The sequence below is a fragment of the Bubalus bubalis genome, chromosome 18 (genome assembly GCF_019923935.1).
Source record: "Bubalus bubalis isolate 160015118507 breed Murrah chromosome 18, NDDB_SH_1, whole genome shotgun sequence".
NCBI classification, from domain to species: Eukaryota; Metazoa; Chordata; class Mammalia; order Artiodactyla; family Bovidae; genus Bubalus; species Bubalus bubalis.
Window position 1 is genome coordinate 21,592,386 of NC_059174.1, and position 19,365 is coordinate 21,611,750.

General features: G+C 36.9%; 1 protein-coding gene across 7 annotated transcripts in view; it reads right to left on the reverse strand.

Annotated features, from left to right (window-relative positions):
- RPGRIP1L (RPGRIP1 like) overlaps positions 1 to 19,365 on the reverse strand; it is a 97,007-nt gene that overhangs the window by 15,852 nt on the left and 61,790 nt on the right. For all 7 annotated transcript variants that reach the window (XM_006043051.4, XM_044931857.2, XM_044931855.2 and 4 more), the window contains 2 exons: positions 17,862 to 17,935; positions 2,023 to 2,206 (listed from right to left, as the gene is read on the reverse strand). In XM_006043051.4, coding sequence (XP_006043113.4) covers positions 2,023 to 2,206; positions 17,862 to 17,935 — 258 coding nt within the window. The remainder of the gene's footprint in view (positions 1 to 2,022; positions 2,207 to 17,861; positions 17,936 to 19,365) is intronic.

A 19,365-nucleotide genomic window follows, 5' to 3' on the forward strand; every position in this document is an offset into this window, starting at 1 on the left:
TTTCAAGCTCAATAAAATATAACTTTTGTTTTTGCTACCGATGTCTAGCAAGTTAATTCAACTTTGATTCTTTTTTTCCCCCTAGTGTTAGTAGCCCTAAAAAAAAGATCTATTTTGTGTATGTGAAACTGGTACTAACACCTCTTAATAAAGACTGAATTAGGCTATGAATAATCCTGGGGATCACTAGTCTAAACCTCTCATTTTATGTACCTAATTCAGGCCTCAGTATACAAATCCCTTCTGAGTAGATTCAAATCATACTGCAGAGTAAAATCATCGCAAGGTTCAGTTCACCTCTCAACTGGAATGGTGTTCCAAAAGGAGACAGCATGCACTAGCTGGCCTTTAAATTTTCTGTCTCAGTTAAAAAGTCAGTTTGGAAATAAAACTACTTTCATTAACATTTAATAAGATTTGGAAGATGTAAAGCTATATTATATTGACCTTTTATATCAAGTAACTTGTGAATGCTAAATCATTACAATAATTAGATGAATGAGAGAAGTTATTTATGAAGCAAAGATTCAAGGAGATTCTCCTACAAGGAAGGAGATGTAAACATAGTAATTTAAAAATAAGCACTTTCAATATGTCTTCCTTAAGTGAAAAATAAGCCTTCTACAAGGTTAATAATAATTATTTCTCAAATCTGCCGATGATCTAGGACTTCATTTTTTTAGATACAGTAGATATAAAACAGCATTAATTTGCTTCTAAGCCCAAAGTACATTTCTCTCCCTTCCCACCATATAAATATCCTTAAAATTCTTTTCAATTAACCTTGAAAATTCTGTATAGTCAAAACTCAATAGGTAGAAATAGAAGCTGCAGAAAAGTATAGTAAATACTTCTAAAGAATTCAATTCTAATAGATTATTGGTTTTCTTGTTGCTATCAGGTGACTATTAATAATTCATCAGAAATACTAAAATACCAGTTAGTTAGTAGTATATCTTGTAGTAAAAGGAAAATATAAAAAAAACAAAAACAAAAAACCAAATCAATGCCAACTAACCAACCTAAAGTGAGTGAAAGTCACTTAGTTGTGTCTGACTACTTGCAACCGCAGGGAGTATACAGTCCACGGAGTTCTCCAGGCCAGGATACTGGAATGGGTAGCCGTTCCCTTCTCTAGGGGATCTTCCCAACCCAGGGATCCAACCCAGGTCTCCTGCATTGCAGGTGGATTCTTTACCAGCTGAGCCACAAGGGAAGCCCGAGAATACTGGAGTGTGTAGCCTACCCCTTCTCCAGCGGATCTTCCTGACCCAGGAATCGAACCAAGGTCTCTTGCATTGGAGGTGGATTCTTTACCAATTGAGCTATCAGGGAAGCCCCAACCTAGCAACTGACAAAAAGCCCAAACAGACCTAGGCCATCATGTGAGACTGAACAAAATCCAGGAAACTTGAGCATGTACCACAGGTTTCCCCCAAAGAATAACGTGCATTGCTCCTTAAGCAAATGGAAACATCTGTTGTGCTGCATGGCCAAATTTCTCAATGCATAACCAACTTCTAAAAAACAATTTTGTTGTCAGTTCAACCAAACAGTCTCCTGCTAACCTTTACAATGAATAATAATTTAAAAAAAACAGAAGAGCTTGTCTCTTTTCTTGGGAGTACCTTCATTAAAATTAGTTCAGTAACAGTTTTTTCATTACTAATAAATACTGTGATTATGGCTTACTTTTCTGATACTTTGCAGTTAAAAGATCTCTAGAAAGTGTGAGGATGCATGATAAGTATAAGTTTTGCTCCTTGGAATTTTCTGGAATTTTTTCCCCCAAGTGTTTTCCATTGTGTTTTAGTTGAATCTGAAGATGCAGAACCCACGGACACAAAGGGACAACTGAATTTTAAATTTAATTTCTTAATCCTTATGCTACAGGTTTGACTTTCATTAATCTATTCTGATAATACTTCCATGATTTTATGTGAACATTAGACAATTGTACTTTCTCGTGTTCCTCTGGCTTCCTTCACAGATAAAAGTCTGTATTATAAATACCATACCTACCATAGCTATAATTGTAGTAGACCCACTGGCCGCTCTTGGGTTTTGGAAGTGACACGGGTGTCTCTTCAGCGGGAAGACTGTAGAATCGGCACTCCACGAAGAGTCGCTGGATAGTGTCATCTGCAGTTACTCGGGAATCATTAAGGCTAAGGGCTATGATCTCAATCCGGATTTTTTCTGGTGGCTGTTTAAAGAGCAAAAACAAAACACAATAAAGAAACAAAAAGAAATGAACAAAAAAAAATCCTTTACTCTTTTTTCACTGTCAATTTTAAATAAAACATGAAGGTACTTGGCCTTCATTGATTTCTTTTTTTGGAAGGTATTGTACCCTACAGTCTAGTTACACATGATAGATTATTCACGACAGAGAGAGAAAGAATGAGCTTCCAATGCCCCAGGGTTTGAAGTTAACAGTGTCATGGCAATAGTCTCCTGATTTACATTTGAGGCTATATATACCCGCTAGTAGTCCATCAGGAGTGAAGATTATGAGATCTTCATCTCCAATTGCTTTCAGAATGACACACATCAGTTGGCCTTGTTTCAAATTATGTAGTGAAATACGCGTTTATCACTGCTTTTATTTTACTCTATGGTACCTGAGAAAGTTTTGGTTATTCAAAGATCAAAGCCTGTTGAACACTTTATACTATTATGCTAACATAAATAACTGTATGAATCCATATTAAGTAGGGCTACAGCTCATTCTCTTGTGTATTCTTCCATAACATATTTCATTTAATGAGCAATAAGTTTTCAAACAAAAGACAAATTTTTATTGAATTTAACATAATTTTCTTACAATTATCTCATTTTTACAGAATTAATGAAAAAATATATTTGTGTAATTTTCATCTCAATCCTTATTTAATAGATTTTAGTGTAACAAACATTATATGTGAGTCATATGTTTCCTTGAACAATAATTTAAAACAAATGATAGACTATGACTTAAAAATTAGATCACACCAAGATAATTCCTCAGTTAAATGTTTACATTGAATTTAATTTTAAATGTTTACAATTTAAAATTTGTTCTTTATTCCCCCTTACTAAATCTCTCTATTAAATTCAGAGGTATGCTACTGTAAATTATATAACTTAAAATACTACTAAAAATCCTGATACTAAGACCTGCTTATATAACTAACTTTTAGGAATTCATTGTCAAATGTAAATCAGTGTGTAATTTCACCATAGCAATTACTATTTTGATATTTCAAAGTATATAATCTAATTAATCAAACTGAAAAGCATAAGTACCCTATTGTAAAGAATATTCCCATAAAGAACAATTTCCATTGCTGGCAAACCCCCTCAATATTTGATGAAGTAATTTTACCCCCTTCTTTCAAAAGACATTTTCTTTTATTATGTATTCTAAGACACTTTAACTAAAAACCCAAATCTGAATATTTCAATAAGGTTATTTTATTATTCAGTAGATTCATGGAAATTTTACTAGGATGACAGAGAAAATTCCACACCATTCTGTCTCCACTAATACAGGTACAAGGCTGCAGCTGGCAATATTACTAGGATTAGCATAGTATGATGAAATATTTAAAGGAAAATTTTTTCTAAAACCTAATAAATCAAATGACTGCCAAATGTCATTAAAGTGATGGTCTTTGACTTGAATATGCTTTTCATATTCAAATTTGAAAAGAAAGAGATGAAAGCCTGGAAAGGTTACTCGGTTTCAACTAATAACCTCAAGCCCTCTCTGTTCACGTGCATAAAAAATGAAGTTGGCTCTATTGTCTAATCTCACTTCAGAAAAGCCCTTCCTGCTTGCCGAAGACTAACATAGTAAAGAAAACATTTTAAATATTATTTTTCCTTAAAATGTATTGTGGTTGTCAAAATTGCATACACACAAACTATTTTATACTTCTGGTTCAAATGCAGCACAATGCATAATTAAGTCTTTTACATAACTTGCAATTTGACAAACTTAGAATTGTTATGACAATAACATAAAACATTCCTGTGCTGTGCTGTGGTTAGACTGTTTCTGCACAAAAGAATTAAAAGAAAACAGCTTATAACAAAGGCAAAAGAGGTGTATACATTGTTATTTTCACATTGTGAATGAGAGGAATTTAAAATCTGGTTATCACAGAATCCAATGAAGAGACAAATTAACTTTTAAATAGGGGAATCAAATTTATTTAAGTGTTTTTTTAAATTAATAATAACTGTACAATCCCGGTATGAAAACTTGTATTACTGCAAGAACAAACTTGGGCTGTCAAATAAGACTATATACAAAATATAGTCTACATACTAAATAAATGCAGATACTTGGATAACAAACAAACAGAATACCAAAACCAAATAAACCAAAAGAAACCCACTATATTACCCCCTACCCCCAAAAAGCTTTAAAATTCTTTTTATGATGTCTGTCTGCTTTCTGGCCTAGATCATTTTTTTCTTCTTAGTTTCCCTCCCACCACCCCAGCCTCATTAACTCTAGATTATGTCCTTTTCAATTCTCTAACTTAACAGAGTTTTCAGTTATCATTTCTTTGTTTCTTTAAGGCTACACGAATCAACCTAAGTCCAAAAAGGGATAAGTTCCAAATAGTATGTATCTAGGGAAGCATGCCCTGAATAAACAATTTCCAAACATTATAAATTTTGGCTAATCGGCCTAGCCAACTTCTTTTTCAACATTGGAACAATTCTGGTTCTGCTCATGCCTCTGTGAATCCAAAGTTCAACTAGATGATATGCAAAGATTCTGAAGATTAAGAAGCACATCAACTGTGTAGCAGACAACTCCAACTTAGTGTAAAAAAGGAACTCACGATCTCTCCTCTCTACCACTGTCCTTCATCCTGATACTTGTTATCTCAGGTGATGACATCACTGTCCACCTGGTCACCCACAACCAGGAGACCTTGGAGCCATTCTTGCAAATCTCCATTTTCACACCCACCATATCCTATAGATCATTCATTCCTGTTCCTTTAACTTCCTAAATATTTCGGTGGTTCACTGAATTAAGGAAAGCTGAAGATATTTCAACACTGTGTCAGCTACTGGAAATACAAAGACAAAACAAGATGCGGTTTCTTTTCTCATTTTTATCTCTAGAGAAACTTCTTTTATGTTTCACACTATCTGAGGAAGAGATCTATCACACAATCTGAGGAAGGAACTAATTCAACAGCTTCCAATAGTTAAAAAGCAGTTTCATAGAATTAGCAGAGAGAGAGTTTCCCAGGTGGCTCAGGGCTAAACAATCCACCTGCAAAGGCAGGAGATGCAGGTTTGATCCCTGGGTCAGGAAGATGTCCTGGAGAAAGAAATGGCAACCCACTTCAGTATTCTTCCCTGGGAAATCCTATGGATAGAGAAGCCTGGTGGGCTGGACATGGGGTCACAAAGGAGTTGGACTTTGTGACTAAACAACAAACAACAATAATGACTACAGAATAAGTGGGGAGAAATCAGAAGGAATCACAAAAGATAATTGGCTGGTAGAGTTGTAAGCAGACAGATGGATGGTATGAGGCTGTTTTAGTTACAGAGGGATTATAGTCTTGCTGTGAAAGAGTGTTAGTCGTTCAGTCATGTCCAACTCTGAGACCCCATGGTCTGTAGCCCACCAGGCTCCTCTGTCCATGGAATTCTTCAGGCAAGGATACCGGAGTAGGTTGCCATTTCCTTCTCCAGGGGAGCTTCCTGACCCAGGGATCGAACCCGGATCTCCTGCACTGCAAGCAGATTCCTTACCATCTGAGCCACTAGGGAAGCCAGATCTTGCTGACTGTATCAGTGAAGGTGAAGTCACTCAGTCGTGTCCGACTCTTTGCAACCCGGTGGACTGTAGCCTTCCAGGTTTCTCCATCCATGGGATTCTCCAGGCAAGAATACTGGAGTGGGTTACCATTTTCTTCTCCAGGGGATCTTCCTGACCCAGGGATCGAACCCGGGTTTCCCGCATTGGAGGCAGATGCTTTAACCTCTGAGCCATCAGGGACACACTCAAAAAATAAATGGCTCTATGCTCATGGCTGTGAGAAAGGTGAGGCCCTCCTCCCTCTAGTCTCCTGCCTGCAGCCTCAACTATTCTTCTGGTGGCAGAGTGCCTTCTCTAAAACAAATTGGGTATCACCTTTCTGCTTGGAAACCTACTACCCTACACTCTAGCCATTTCCCAGACCTGTGATGTACTGTTTATATTGCTGAGCTTTTGCATCTGAAATCTTCTCTATCAGACAAAATTCCATTTATCTGAAGCTCTGGGCCACGTATGTACTCCTTTTATGAGGGCATTACTCCTGATTTCCAAGACTGACTTGGTTCCTCCTCTGGGCCCGTGCTACACTTTTCACTCACACTGGATTGCATGGATTTGTTTACATATCTGCCTCACTCTGTAGACTGTGAATTCCTGGAGGCCAGGACCATATCTTATTCATCTTTTGCTCTTTAACATCCTCTCTAGGATCTGGCACTTAGGAGGTTCTCAATAAATACTTAATGACATTGAGTCAAGGGAATGCTGAGGATCTTCTATATATTGCAAATATCTTTTATATATTGCCAGAAATATGTGAAGCTGCAATTATTAGTGCAGCTCCTTTAGCAAATATTGATTGTGTCTGCTACATTTTGGGAAGCTGGGGATTATTAACTGTTGAAAACATAGATATCTTGCCAGTCTAGATTTTAATTGAATAATACTGTTTCAAAAACTGGTCAGTTTTGTAGAATCTAGGGGTAGGGTATTGTCATGTCAGCTTCTGTGTGTGAAAATTCTCATCATGATATAGTGGAAAAAAAAGTTCAATTAGGTGAATTGGAAGGGGTATATATATATATCTTATATATATATATACTGATTCACATGACAGTGACTGAAGCATAGTGTTTCAGACGGATACAGAATACTGTCTGTTCAAGACCGCCAGAGGAACCCACGTGGTCATTCCTCTGAATAACACTCTGCTCATACAGTACGTTAGCTAGCCAGAATGAGCTTTCGGCCTCTCAGTACGTCTCAGTACATTTTCTCTCCTGTTCACCGGTTACCCTATTAGCTTCCCTAGTTAGCCAGATGTCAGCATTGGCATACAAAAAGAGCATTTAAAATTTCTGATTGTGGTGAGCAGCAGTAATAGAAATCTCTCAAATAAGAACTGTGTGCAACTTCCTTTCAGTTGTCTGTATGGATGGACACTATACTTTATGTGATTGAATGATCTGGAAATGTGATGACAGCTTGTATTACTCTCAGAGAAAAAAAAATTAGAGTTCTCATGATTTTGGCTCAATTCCACTCCTGCTTCCTGACTGATGCTATAATTCTCATTTTAGGCCATATTTCTCTATAGTATTTACTTGGGCTTTTATTGGCAGGCTTACTTTTTTTTTTATGTTTTACTTCAGAAGATCATGCTGAATTCTTCCTCTGGTTTCAACAATCATAGCAGCCACACTAGGGTTGGACTGTTAGGCTTCTAAAAACTTAATTCAACTTGACAGCTCTTAAACACAGTGTTGCTTAACTGAGAATGTCCTCTGATAAAGGTTTGGAACTTGTTTCAGTCAGTTAGATTTAAATCTCACTATTGTAGGAGATTGTATGTGAGTTTTATTTCATTCTTAATTCTTCAGCAAACAAGCATTTCTTTTAACTTTTTAAACTATACAGAAAATAATTTGACATGTTCAAGTACTCAACATCTTAAACAGATTTTACTTTTTTGCTATATCTGATTTAAATCTTTTTGTTTTTATTGTGGGAGAAATAAAATATTTCAGATTCAGGGAAAAGTGCCCCCTCCCAATTCCTTTCCCATCCTTTCTTCTTTCCCCCAGAAGTGACCACTATCCTGAAGTTGATGTGTATCATGCCCAATCAGCTTTTATATTTTCTACTACGTATGTATATATCGATCAACAACTTTTTGTTTTCTGTTTTTAGATTTTATATGAAAGATAACATCCTCTATGAATTAGTCTGCAATTTTTTCACTCAATGCTATATTTTGAGATTTATGGTTATAATTGAAATCTAACTCATTAATATTACCTGTTGTACAGAATTCCATTTATATTATATATGTAATTAATTTCTAGTCTGTTTCTCTTCTGAACTGTGGTGTTGGAGAAGACTCTTGAGAGTCCCTTGGACCGCAAGGCGATCTAACCAGGCACTCCTAAAGGAAATCAGTCTTGAATATTCATTGGAAGGACTGATGCTAAAGCTGAGACTCCAATACTTTGGCTCCCTGATGTGAAGAACCGACTCATTGGAAAAGACTCTGATGCTGGGAAAGATTGAAGGCAGGAGGAGAAGGGGACGACAGAGGATGAGATGGTTGGATGGCATCACTAACGCGATGGACATGAGTTTGAGTAAGCTCCCGGAGTTGGTGATGGACAGTGAAGCCTGGTGTGCTACAGTCCATGGGGTCGCAAAGAGTCAGATATGACTGAGCGACTGAACTGAACTGAGTCTGTTTCTCTACTGAACAAAATGTTTAAAATTTTTTGCAATTAAAACAATGTTGCATTGAATATCCTTTTGTTTTCTTGTGTATGTGAGTGGTTCTCTTAGAATTGCTGGGTGACAGATATAAGAAATTTAACTTAACAGGATTATCAAGTTACTTTCCTAATGGTTACACAAATTTACATGAGTATTATTTTATTGTCATAAAAATGTTTTGTGTATGTGTGTGTGTAAATAAATTCAAATAAAGCCTATGAAGAACTTGGTACTTTATAATAATCAAGACAAAATGGAAATGGAAGGTTATGAATCTATGCCTGTGACCTTTAAGAATAAAAGTTTAATTGAAGTGAGGTCTAAGACAAGCTCAAAATATCTGGTTCAAAAAGTCAAACTCAGCACTGGGACTGACAGAGCCATAAGTAAGTAGAGTAGGTAGGAATGATTAATGATTAAAGATGGGGGTAGGCACAAACACCTCAGAGACTCAAAAAGAGTCCCCTAGACCTCATACTCGGAGAAGGCAATGGCAACCCACTCAGTATTCTTGCCTGGAGAATCCCCGGGACAGAGGAGCCTGGTGGGCTGCCATCTATGGGGTTGCACAGAGTTGGACACGACTGATGCGACTTAGCAGCAGCAGCAGCAGCAGACCTCATACTAGGCTCCAGAGCTTCCACTTATTAGTAGTCAAATCCATTCTTCATGCAAGTTTTGATTGAAAAGTCTTTGATTTTAAAAATAATAATAGTTCTTTGGGAGAAATACGAGTAAAGAAGAGCACAAACTGTTAAGGTGATAATGTTTTTAACAAACAAAACAAAACGAACAATCCAGTTTTCATCAGAGGCAGTAACCTTTCTTTTATCATATGTTCTGTTAAAACATACTGTGTTGAACAAATAATACAAATAGTAAAAACTTCAGTGTTGGAGATCAAAATGATGCTAAGAGTGTTTATTTTTAGAACATTTTCTCCTTTATATACCATGAAAATTACTGTATCCATAATGGTCAGCAAATTACAGAAGCTCGTTACCACATGTTCTAAAGCAGTGGTTGGAATATTTTTTCCTAATACACCTGAGGGATACGACACATCTCCATCATTAACTGTGGCTTACTACAGCAGTACTGTGAAGAAGGGAAGAATTTTTAAAATGACCCTCAATTTCAGGTGATTTTGATATGCTGTTCCACTTTAACCATCATTGAGAACAGATGTGATAAAATAGTGACTCTCAATTTTGGTTGCCTACTAATATCACTCGGGGAGCTCTAAAGAAAATTCTGGTCTAACTGATCTGAGTGGAGCCTGGGCCTTAGCATTTAAAGGTGCTCCCTAGGTGGTTCTAACTTGTAGCCATGGTGAGAATTACCTCCTTTCCCTAAAGAGGTGGTTGTCAAATTTTAGCATATCCCAGGACAACATGAAAGAGTTGACGAGGCACAGATTGCTGCGCTCCAGACTCAGAGTTTCTGATTCATTAGGTCTAGCGTGGGGTCCAAGAATTTGCATTGCTCACAAATTCTCAGGTCATGCTGATGCTGCTAGTCTGAGGACCACACTTGGGAAATCCATGGCTCAAAACCAGAAAAGACTCACCCTCTATTTATTGACCCTCTCTAAGACATTTATAGAAAAGCTTCTACAACTCATATTAAACTATTCTTTAGTTATTAGTTAACATTTTAGTACAGAATTAGCTAACAAATTATTCCCTTTTTAGAAGTAGTCTATGCATGTGTGCGTGCTCAGTTGCTTCAGCTGTGTCTGACTCTTTGTGACCCTGTGGACTGTAGCCCGCCAGGCTTCTCTGTCCATGGGATTCTCCAGGCAAGAATACTGGAGTCAGTTGCTGTGCCCTTCTCCAGGAGATCTTCCCAACCCAGGGATCTTACCCACATCTCCTGAATTGCACGTGGATTCTTTACCGCTGAGCCACTGGGGAAGCCCAGAAGCAGTCTATACTCATTACTAAAAATAATTCAACAATATAAATCCTTGAAAGTAAAATATCAGTTCCTCGTTTCCTCCCATTCCCTAACTTAGGAGTTGGCAGATGCTTCCTTCCTGTAAAGGCTAGATAACAAATATTTTTTGCACGGCAGGCTATAATGGTCTCTGCTGGCAATATTCGACTCTGCTCTTGTACATGAAGAGGCCACAGACAACCTGTAAATGACAGGTGTGGTGTGTTCCAATAAGACTTTATTTACAAAAATAAGTAGAGGGCTGGATTTGACACATGGGTTATAGTTGGCTGACTCTTGCCCAGACCCAGGTCCCAGAGATACTGCAGTACGATGTTTTGATTATATACTTTCACACATTTTCTTTGATTGTGTTTGTTCATGTCCGACTCTTTGCGACCCCATGGACTGTAGCCCACCAGGCTCCTCTGTCCATGGGATTTCTCAGGCAACAATACTGAAGCAGGTTGCCATTTTCTCCAGCAGGGCCGATCTTCCCAAACCATGGATTGAACCCATGTCTCCTGCTTTTCCTGCATTGGCAGGTAGATTCTTTACCACTGAACCACCTGAGAAGCCTTACCTTTGCTTACATGAACCCCAATGTTAGATCTGTATGCTCATATAAAAATACATAAGCATGTATGTACAAATATATCTTTTTGCTTGCTTTTAAAATGGAATCATCAGTGATATAATTTCTTACTCATTAGTTTGACAAAAAGTGTGGTGTCAAAAAACAGTAATTTTCACACATTATGTATAAAAGCTTTTCAGCTGGAAATGTTTATATTGGCAAAAATTGATAGAAACCCAAGGGTCCATGAAAAGGCACTTATTTAAATAAATAAAGTTTAGCTATACAATGTAATATTATGCACACGTGTAAAGGAGTATACTGCTATATACTATATATAGTATATACTATACATACATTATATATACTAGTATATACTATATATACTGCTATATGTAGCAGTATATAGTTCATGGTATATCAGCAAGAGATAATTAAGTTTCAAAATATTAAAAATAATTTTAAAAGCAACTAATGTCAGGAAAGTAATACAATATTTTTGGTTATGTAGCTTAAGCTTCTATATGTAAAACAGTGGGAAGGGTGTACTTTACCCACTGATAGGATATCATATTTGATTCTGAAGTGACTTAATCACTTTTAATACAGGAATGCCAACAGTAGTGAATCGTTTTATGCATTCTGTCTTTTGCAAAAGCTTTAAAACACTTTTGCTGGACATCACTACTGTGATTGCCTGGGAATGCCCGCTCACTTTGTTCAAGAGAACCTGGCTTCCAGGTGGAAATGCATTTTAATCCGATTGACTATGGCAGCTTTTACAAAACTGCTGTTAGTTAGAAATGGCAAAAGATGTAAACATACATTGCACAAAAAAGAGTATTACTGTTTTAGCCTGTGATTTCTCATTCTCACCTGTGGGCACACTTTAAGAAATCTGTGAGCTGAAGGCAATGCATTTAGTTGTGAAATCTGAATGATGCACTGCTTAAATGGTAAAAATTAGAAATAATGTGAAACAAGGATTATAATTCTTTTTCCCTTACTGCCATGGCAGATGCAAATTTTCAGTTTTGATATCTATTTTAAGGATCTAAAACAAGGCTTTTAATCAATGTATTATATATTAAATTGATACTGTTAACTTCTGATTATTCAAATTAATAAAATATTCATAGAGAAATGTCCAAAGTTTTACATTTCTCAGACACCCTCCCCACCCCCACCCCCATTAATTATCATGCCTAGAAGCTTTTTAGTGAAAGCAGCAGTCATCAGGCTGACGGAATCTGACAGGCCAGCAAGGCCCAATTACACTGGTGCTCTGTGGCACTTTGATGTCCTGGAGCCGGAGAGAGATAGGGGCAAATTGGGTAGCACATTATGTTAATGACTTGATTTAATCCAGCCACTAAACTTTATGTAGCCTGTTAAAAAAGATGCTAACACTAATTATGCCACTTTGGAAAGGAAAGGAGGGGACAAGCATTTCGTTCTGACAAAGTGAAGCTCATAAATGTTGTAAATGAAATGAAACAAAATGAAGTAATCTATGATTAATTATACATCACAGACATGAAGAAAAGACGAAGAACCGAGTAATATGTCTAAGTCCTGGGAAATCTGTTAGATTCCTTTTAAGGATCGACATTTCTAAAAAGTAACTATGAGCTGTCAGATTCTGTAACATGAAAAAAAGAAACTGAATGATCTTAAATTGCTTACATAGTACAAGCGATGACTGAAATTCAGAGTGTAATTGGCATAAATGATTTTTATCTAGGACACTACTTTTAGTCTCAATTTGGTGACATTATAGCTATAGGTAAAGGCAATTTAAAACATTTCTACACAGTGGAGATAACTACAGAGTAGGGTTAATTACCTTTTAACTAATCTCTGTGCCTCTATTCTTTATCCTATTGATAACAAGATCTTTTAAAATGTGATGTAAGAGTGTAAGCTCCCCCAAAGCAAGAGACTTATTTCTCTTACTGCTAAATTCCCAGTCCCCAGAACAAGGCTGGGGACACAGTAAATGCTTACTGGCTCCACCTGTTTAATGAATGAGTGATCATCCTCCCCCCTTAAAAATCTTCACTGGCTGCTCACAGAACTTCAGGATAGACTGCAGCTTCCCCAGCTGATACACAGAGGCCTCAATGCTCTGGACAGGCCTATCATTTCAGAATCTTCTCCTGGGGCTCCCTCCATATGCCCTAGGCTTGGCCCATCCTAAAACCATTCTGACTCTGAGAATAAGCCATGTTCTCTGCACTCTCTCAAAGTCTCATGCTTTTTATTCCTTTGGGCTATAATGACTCTCCTTTGCTTTCACTAACTCTTAATCACCTTCCACAGTTGGCTCAGGCTTCACTGACTCTAGGAAGCTATCCCTGATGACGGTCCCTCATGCTGAGTTAGGCACCTCTCTTGAATGTTCTCAGAGCAGTTGCGCATCCCAGTCTCCAGCACTGACCTCTGCGCTATAATTGTATTTCCCCTACACTGTAAATTTTTGGAAGCCATGGATTGCTTCTTGTATGACACACAGTAGATGCTAATGAATGAAGAACAGTTGTGAGAACTAAAGAAGATATTATGTATTAGCCATTCAGTAATACCTTCCCTTCCAAAGAAAGCTATTATAATAGTGCCCTGAGATTTCTACCTGAAGCAGTTCTTAAAGAGGAGATGAAAGAAGAAATTAAGGAGCCACAAAAGTTTTTACGCTTAAAAAGTGAATATCAGCAGTGGGACAAAATGACATTCTGTGTCTCCTGGTTTCATGCACTGAAAAGGACACAGCACTGCTTCTGTAGGGTTCCCACCCAAACAAATACGCTGAATCCAATAAGGGGAGAAATCTCACAAATTCAAATTGAAGGATATTTTACAACATAAATGGCCTGCATTCTTAGAAAAAGTCAGTGTTATGAAAGACTAACTCAATGGAAGGCTGAGGAACCATTATGGATTGAAGGAGGCCAAAGGGGCATGACAACTAAATGCAATGTGTGATCTAGATTTGATCCTGGACCAGGTCAATAACTTGCTATAAGTGGTAATACAGGGACAACCCGCAAAATCTTACTAAAAATTGTAGATTAGATAATAGTATTGTATTATTATTCTAAAGTATTTAGGGATAAAGGGGCATGATTTCTTAATTATGTATGTAAGAATGTGTGTATATAATGCATACATACATATAAATGTATATAGGAGAGAGAATAGAAATGATTAAAAAGAGTGTAGCAAACGTTAACAACGGATGAATCTGAGTGAAATGTATTCAGGGGTTGTTTGTACCACTTTTGCAATCTTTATAAAGAAAAAAGTTCCATGACTGGTATTAAATGATTGCGAAAGGAGCACACAGAAAAACTGGTACAATCATTAGAAAATGCTGTATTTCACCATTATGATGATCTCCTGAGTTTTGTTCCTGTGTTCACAGATTATACTATTTTACTGTATTTGTTATGTAATTTAATAAAACTAAATTTCACCTATTAACATAAGGTACTGGTCAGTACCTTCTACTAAATGTAGAATTTGAAAAACCACATGGGAACTTGATTAATGGCTACCAAGGCATAAAGCATTGCTTAGAATAGCTGGTTGCTTGAAACAGTAATTCACACTTCTGAAATGGCATCAAAAATCATTATAGGAAGTCGCATTTGGGTAGTGAGGGCTGTATTAGGCTGTAGCAAAGTAACAAAAATTACTTTTCTGGAAGTAATAAGGAAAAAGTGCAATTTACTCCAAAGGAAAAATATATGTATACATTAGCATTAGTTGACTATTTTAGAGGAATAGCTCTTTCATTAAACTTCTTTGTTAAATTAAATTCTCTGTTCTTAGTTAAGAGCACTGTACAACTGCACTGAGATGCTAGCAATGCTGTCAATATACACATGATTTGTTGAAAAATCTGATAAGGGGTTTCTCAACCTCAGCACTACTGACATTTTGGGCCAGACAGGTCTTTGTTGTGGGGCCTGTGCTCTGTAGCATGTTAAGCAGCAACCCTGACTTCTATCCACTAGATGCCAGTAGTAGTCCCTCCCAGGGTGACAACCAAAAATACCTCCAGACGTTGCCAAAATGAATCCCTTGCCAGGCAAAACTGCCCCGGGTTGAAAATCTCTGGTCTGAGATGATAAAATGTTAGATAACATTTCCCCATTATTTGAAACTGACTTTTAGATGATGAATACAATGTTTAGAACACAAAGTTAACTGTTGCAATGTCTCCCTAGTATCTCCTGGATAAAATCTAAAATATTTAGTCTTCTCCATCATATCTGAAACCTTCTATCCTGTTCTGCAGAAAGGCTGCTCTAGTTAGTGTATTCTTATTTCTGAAACATACTGTGCCTCGCCTGCCAGCATTAGCATGCACATGACTGTGCTTGCTGCCATGTATCCCCATATTTGAGATGTTACAGTTAAAGTGGACACTCCTTTTCACTATGTGACTGGCTACAGTTGAATGGGTCAAAGGACCACAATTGATAAACATGGATCCAATCCAGAGGCTAGACGTAGCTGATCACATCTTTCTCTTTGGGCTTGGGCATTTTGTAGGGCTATCTTTGGGCAAGTGAAGCAGAAAAAAATCAGCTTAAAATGAGAAAAAGCAGACAAGAAACTCACAAGAAAGCGGGTGGGTGAGCAGATTATGGGCATATCCTTAATGAAGTCTATTGAAAAATCACTCCAAATTTCTCTTTCCTCTGAACTTCCTTAATTAGTGGCATGACTGTCAGCAAGTCACCTTATTTCAAGGTCTCAGTTTACTTATTTGGAAAATGAGGAAGATGGGCCCTGAACAGCTTTATTCTTTAGCTCAAATATCTACTAATCATTGGTGGTATTGTCTCCTGATTGTTTTAGATTGTAATTTAACTGATGATTTAATACTTGACTTTTCATGAACACATCTTCCCAATTAGTATAATATTTCCTGAGGGCAGGGCCAGAATGCTCTATTTACTCCCTTAGGGAGATGTGATTACCAATTGCAGATGGTGAATCCCTGGGAATCACTGAGTTATAATAAAAGAGATGAGTGCTGTTTGTAAATCTGCTAGAGAAGTAAATCTTTTGGTACTAGTCCCTTAGGCCCTAGGACTGATTCAGTATCTCATACTTTTATGTTCAAAGGCTAAACCATGTAAAGTATCCAAAAATCATGATGAAAGTAAGCAGAGTCTTGCAGAACTACTGAGAAAGAAATGTGAAGAATGTGAGAAAGAAATATCTGAATCAAACTTGCAGGCTTACTACTCTTAAATGGAGTGCTCTTAGTAAAATGATGTGATGGTTAACTTTATGTGTCAAGTTGACTGGGCCATGAGGTATACAAATGTTTGGTCAAACATTATTCTGGGTAAGTCTATTAAGGTGTCTCTGGATAAGATTTAACATTTGAGCTGGCAGACTGAGTCAAGCGGATTACACTCCTTAACATGGGTGCATGAGTGTGTGTTCAGTCGTGTCCAACTCTGAAAGCCCATGGACCCCTGCCAGGCTCCTCTGTCCATGGAATTTTCCAGGCAAGAATACTGGGACAGGTTGCCATTTCCTACTCCAGAGGATCTTCTGATCTAGGAATGGAACCCATGTCTCCTGCACTGGCAGGCATATTCTTAATCACTGCGCCACCTGGAAAACCCTAATGTGGGTGAAAGTGTAAGTGTTACTGTCTCAGTCATGTTTGACTCTTGGTGGCCCCATGGACTGTAGCCTGCCAGGCTCCTCTGTCCATGAAATTCTCCAGGCAAGAATACTGGAGAATTCCATATATCAGTATGCTATACATTAAATGATATTATGATAATTAACAATCATATAACAATGATAATAAAACTTTGGACAGATGAAGTATTTATCAATCATCTGTTTGTATTTCTCAATCACAGAAACAATGGGTTTCTCTATTTTATGGAGGCACCTGTGACATCTGAAATGTTCTGTTCTATGAGTTTGTTCAGCAGAGAGATTAAGCTAAAAATATGAGATTTTAAGAGTTGAAATAAGTATTGCAATTCTTAAAACAATAAAGTAGAAATTCTGTTTTTTCTTTTATTTTTTTAAAGGGGAAATTCTAAAAAAATTTAAGGAATACAATTAATCATTTCAGGACAATTAACTTGGATGAATAAAAAAGCTACCACTTTACTTACGTTTACTTTATAAAACCTTTTTTCTCCCCGACAATGAAAAATGCTCTGGTAAGTGGGATACTTCCTGTGTAAATTAAAGTATAACCTCCTTTTCAAAACTTCAATTTACATATATACTACTTTTCAGCAATGTGCTACAAAACAAGCAAAGTATATGTATATGAAATTAATTACCTTCTAAGAAAGTTTTATTTTTGGGTAGAATGAAATAATTTTAACAGTTTATCAGTGACATATTTAGATATGAACAGTCTATGAATTTACATATGTAACTTACTATCGTTTTAAAGGCAATCTCACATTTTGGAAATTCTTTAAAGTTCAGATTGGATTTACTATATCTTTGTATAATGGTTCTGTGAAGGAGTCAGAGAAGTCAACTGATTTGAACAAGTAACTACTGTAGCTACAGATGTTAGGTACTCTAAAACATGTAAGCAAAGCTAACACTTAAATGTTATGGCCCATGACATAATGAAAGCATAAATAAAATTTTCTTATACTAGATCATTACTCGGAAAAGATTATGATAATACATAAAATTTTTTCCAGAAATATTCTTCCTTAAGATTTTCATATATGAAGACTGATAAACTATGAATGAAAAGCAGCTTTATTTCAGAACATTTTTGGTTGATATCAGGTTACTGACCTGTTTGATATTCTTGGAGATAGGACCTGGAATAATACATTCATCACTGTCAGAAGCTGATCTGTCTCCTTCATCTGTTAAGAAACAAAATTTTATTGGTTTAAATCTGTTAAACCAATTACATTTGTACCCTGTAAATGGAGAGAAATAAGCATACATTACAAGGATAACTGTAAAAGAAAAATATGATAATCATGTCTGAATTTTTTTAGCACTGAAGATAATTAGATTTACATTACATTTTAGTACTGATTCATTGGAAAAGATCCTGATGCTGGGAAAGACTGAAGGCAGGAGGAGAAAGGAACAACAGAGGATGAGAGGGTTGGATGGCATCACTGACTCGATGGACATGAGTTTGAGCAAGCTCCAGGAGATGGTGAAGGACAGGGAAGCCTGGTGTGGTGCAGTCCATGGGGTTGGAAAGAGTTGGACAAGACTGAGCGACTGAACTGAACTACATTTTAGAAAAGAGAAAAGGAAATAAAAATATTGCTTGTTCAAGTATAAAATTAAAGTAAAAATTTTTTAAAGAACATGATAATCATATTTTCCCATAGCCTAATCTAAACTATTGTGTAAAAAATAAAGTTATTCCTACTATTTAAAAATATTTTTAGAAGTTTTACAGTAATATTGCAGTAAAGTTGACATACAATAAACCATACAAATTTGTGTGCAAAATTTGTATTTACATCTTGGAAACATGTATTTTGCTGCTGCTGCTGCTGCTAAGTCACTTCAGTCCTGTCCGACTCTGTGCGACCCCATAGACGGCAGCCCACCAGGCTCCCCCGTCCGTGGGATTCTCCAGGCAAGAACACTGGAGGGGGTTGCCATTTCCTCCTCCAATGCATGAAAGTGAAAAGTGAAAGTGAAGTCGCTCAGTCGTGCCCAACTCTTAGCGACCCCATGGACTGCAGCCTACCAGGCTCCTCCGTCCATGGGATTTTCCAGGCAAGAGTACTGGAGTGGGTGTATTGACAAATATATAATTCTGTGAAACCATCACCATGATTAAGATAGTGAACATGTCTATCACCCCCAGTTTTCCTCATGCCCCCTGTAAAGTTTTTCCTCCTGCATCTTTCTATTTCCATTTCTATTTCATCCTTCCCTAGGCAACCACTTAAATGCTTTCTATCACAATAGATTAGTTTGCCTTTTCTAGATGTTTATATAAGTGAAATCATGTTGTATGTAAGTTGCCTTTCTTTCTTCATTTAAAAAAAATCAAGTCCTCTAGAATAACCCAGATAATAGTACTGGACCCAAAGAGAATACAAAGTCATTTAAAATATATATTTGGAACATGGTCAGCAACAATACTTGCATTCCATTGCGGTGCTCTGAGTTTGAATAAGAAGATATGCAACAATTCCACCTGACCACACCTGACGAGACTGAACTACATCCCATCATCTCTGTCAAGAAATAGCTATCATGAAGTAGACTCATGATTAAATGAAGATGTTCTATGAGGCGTGAACAGATTAAACAAAGC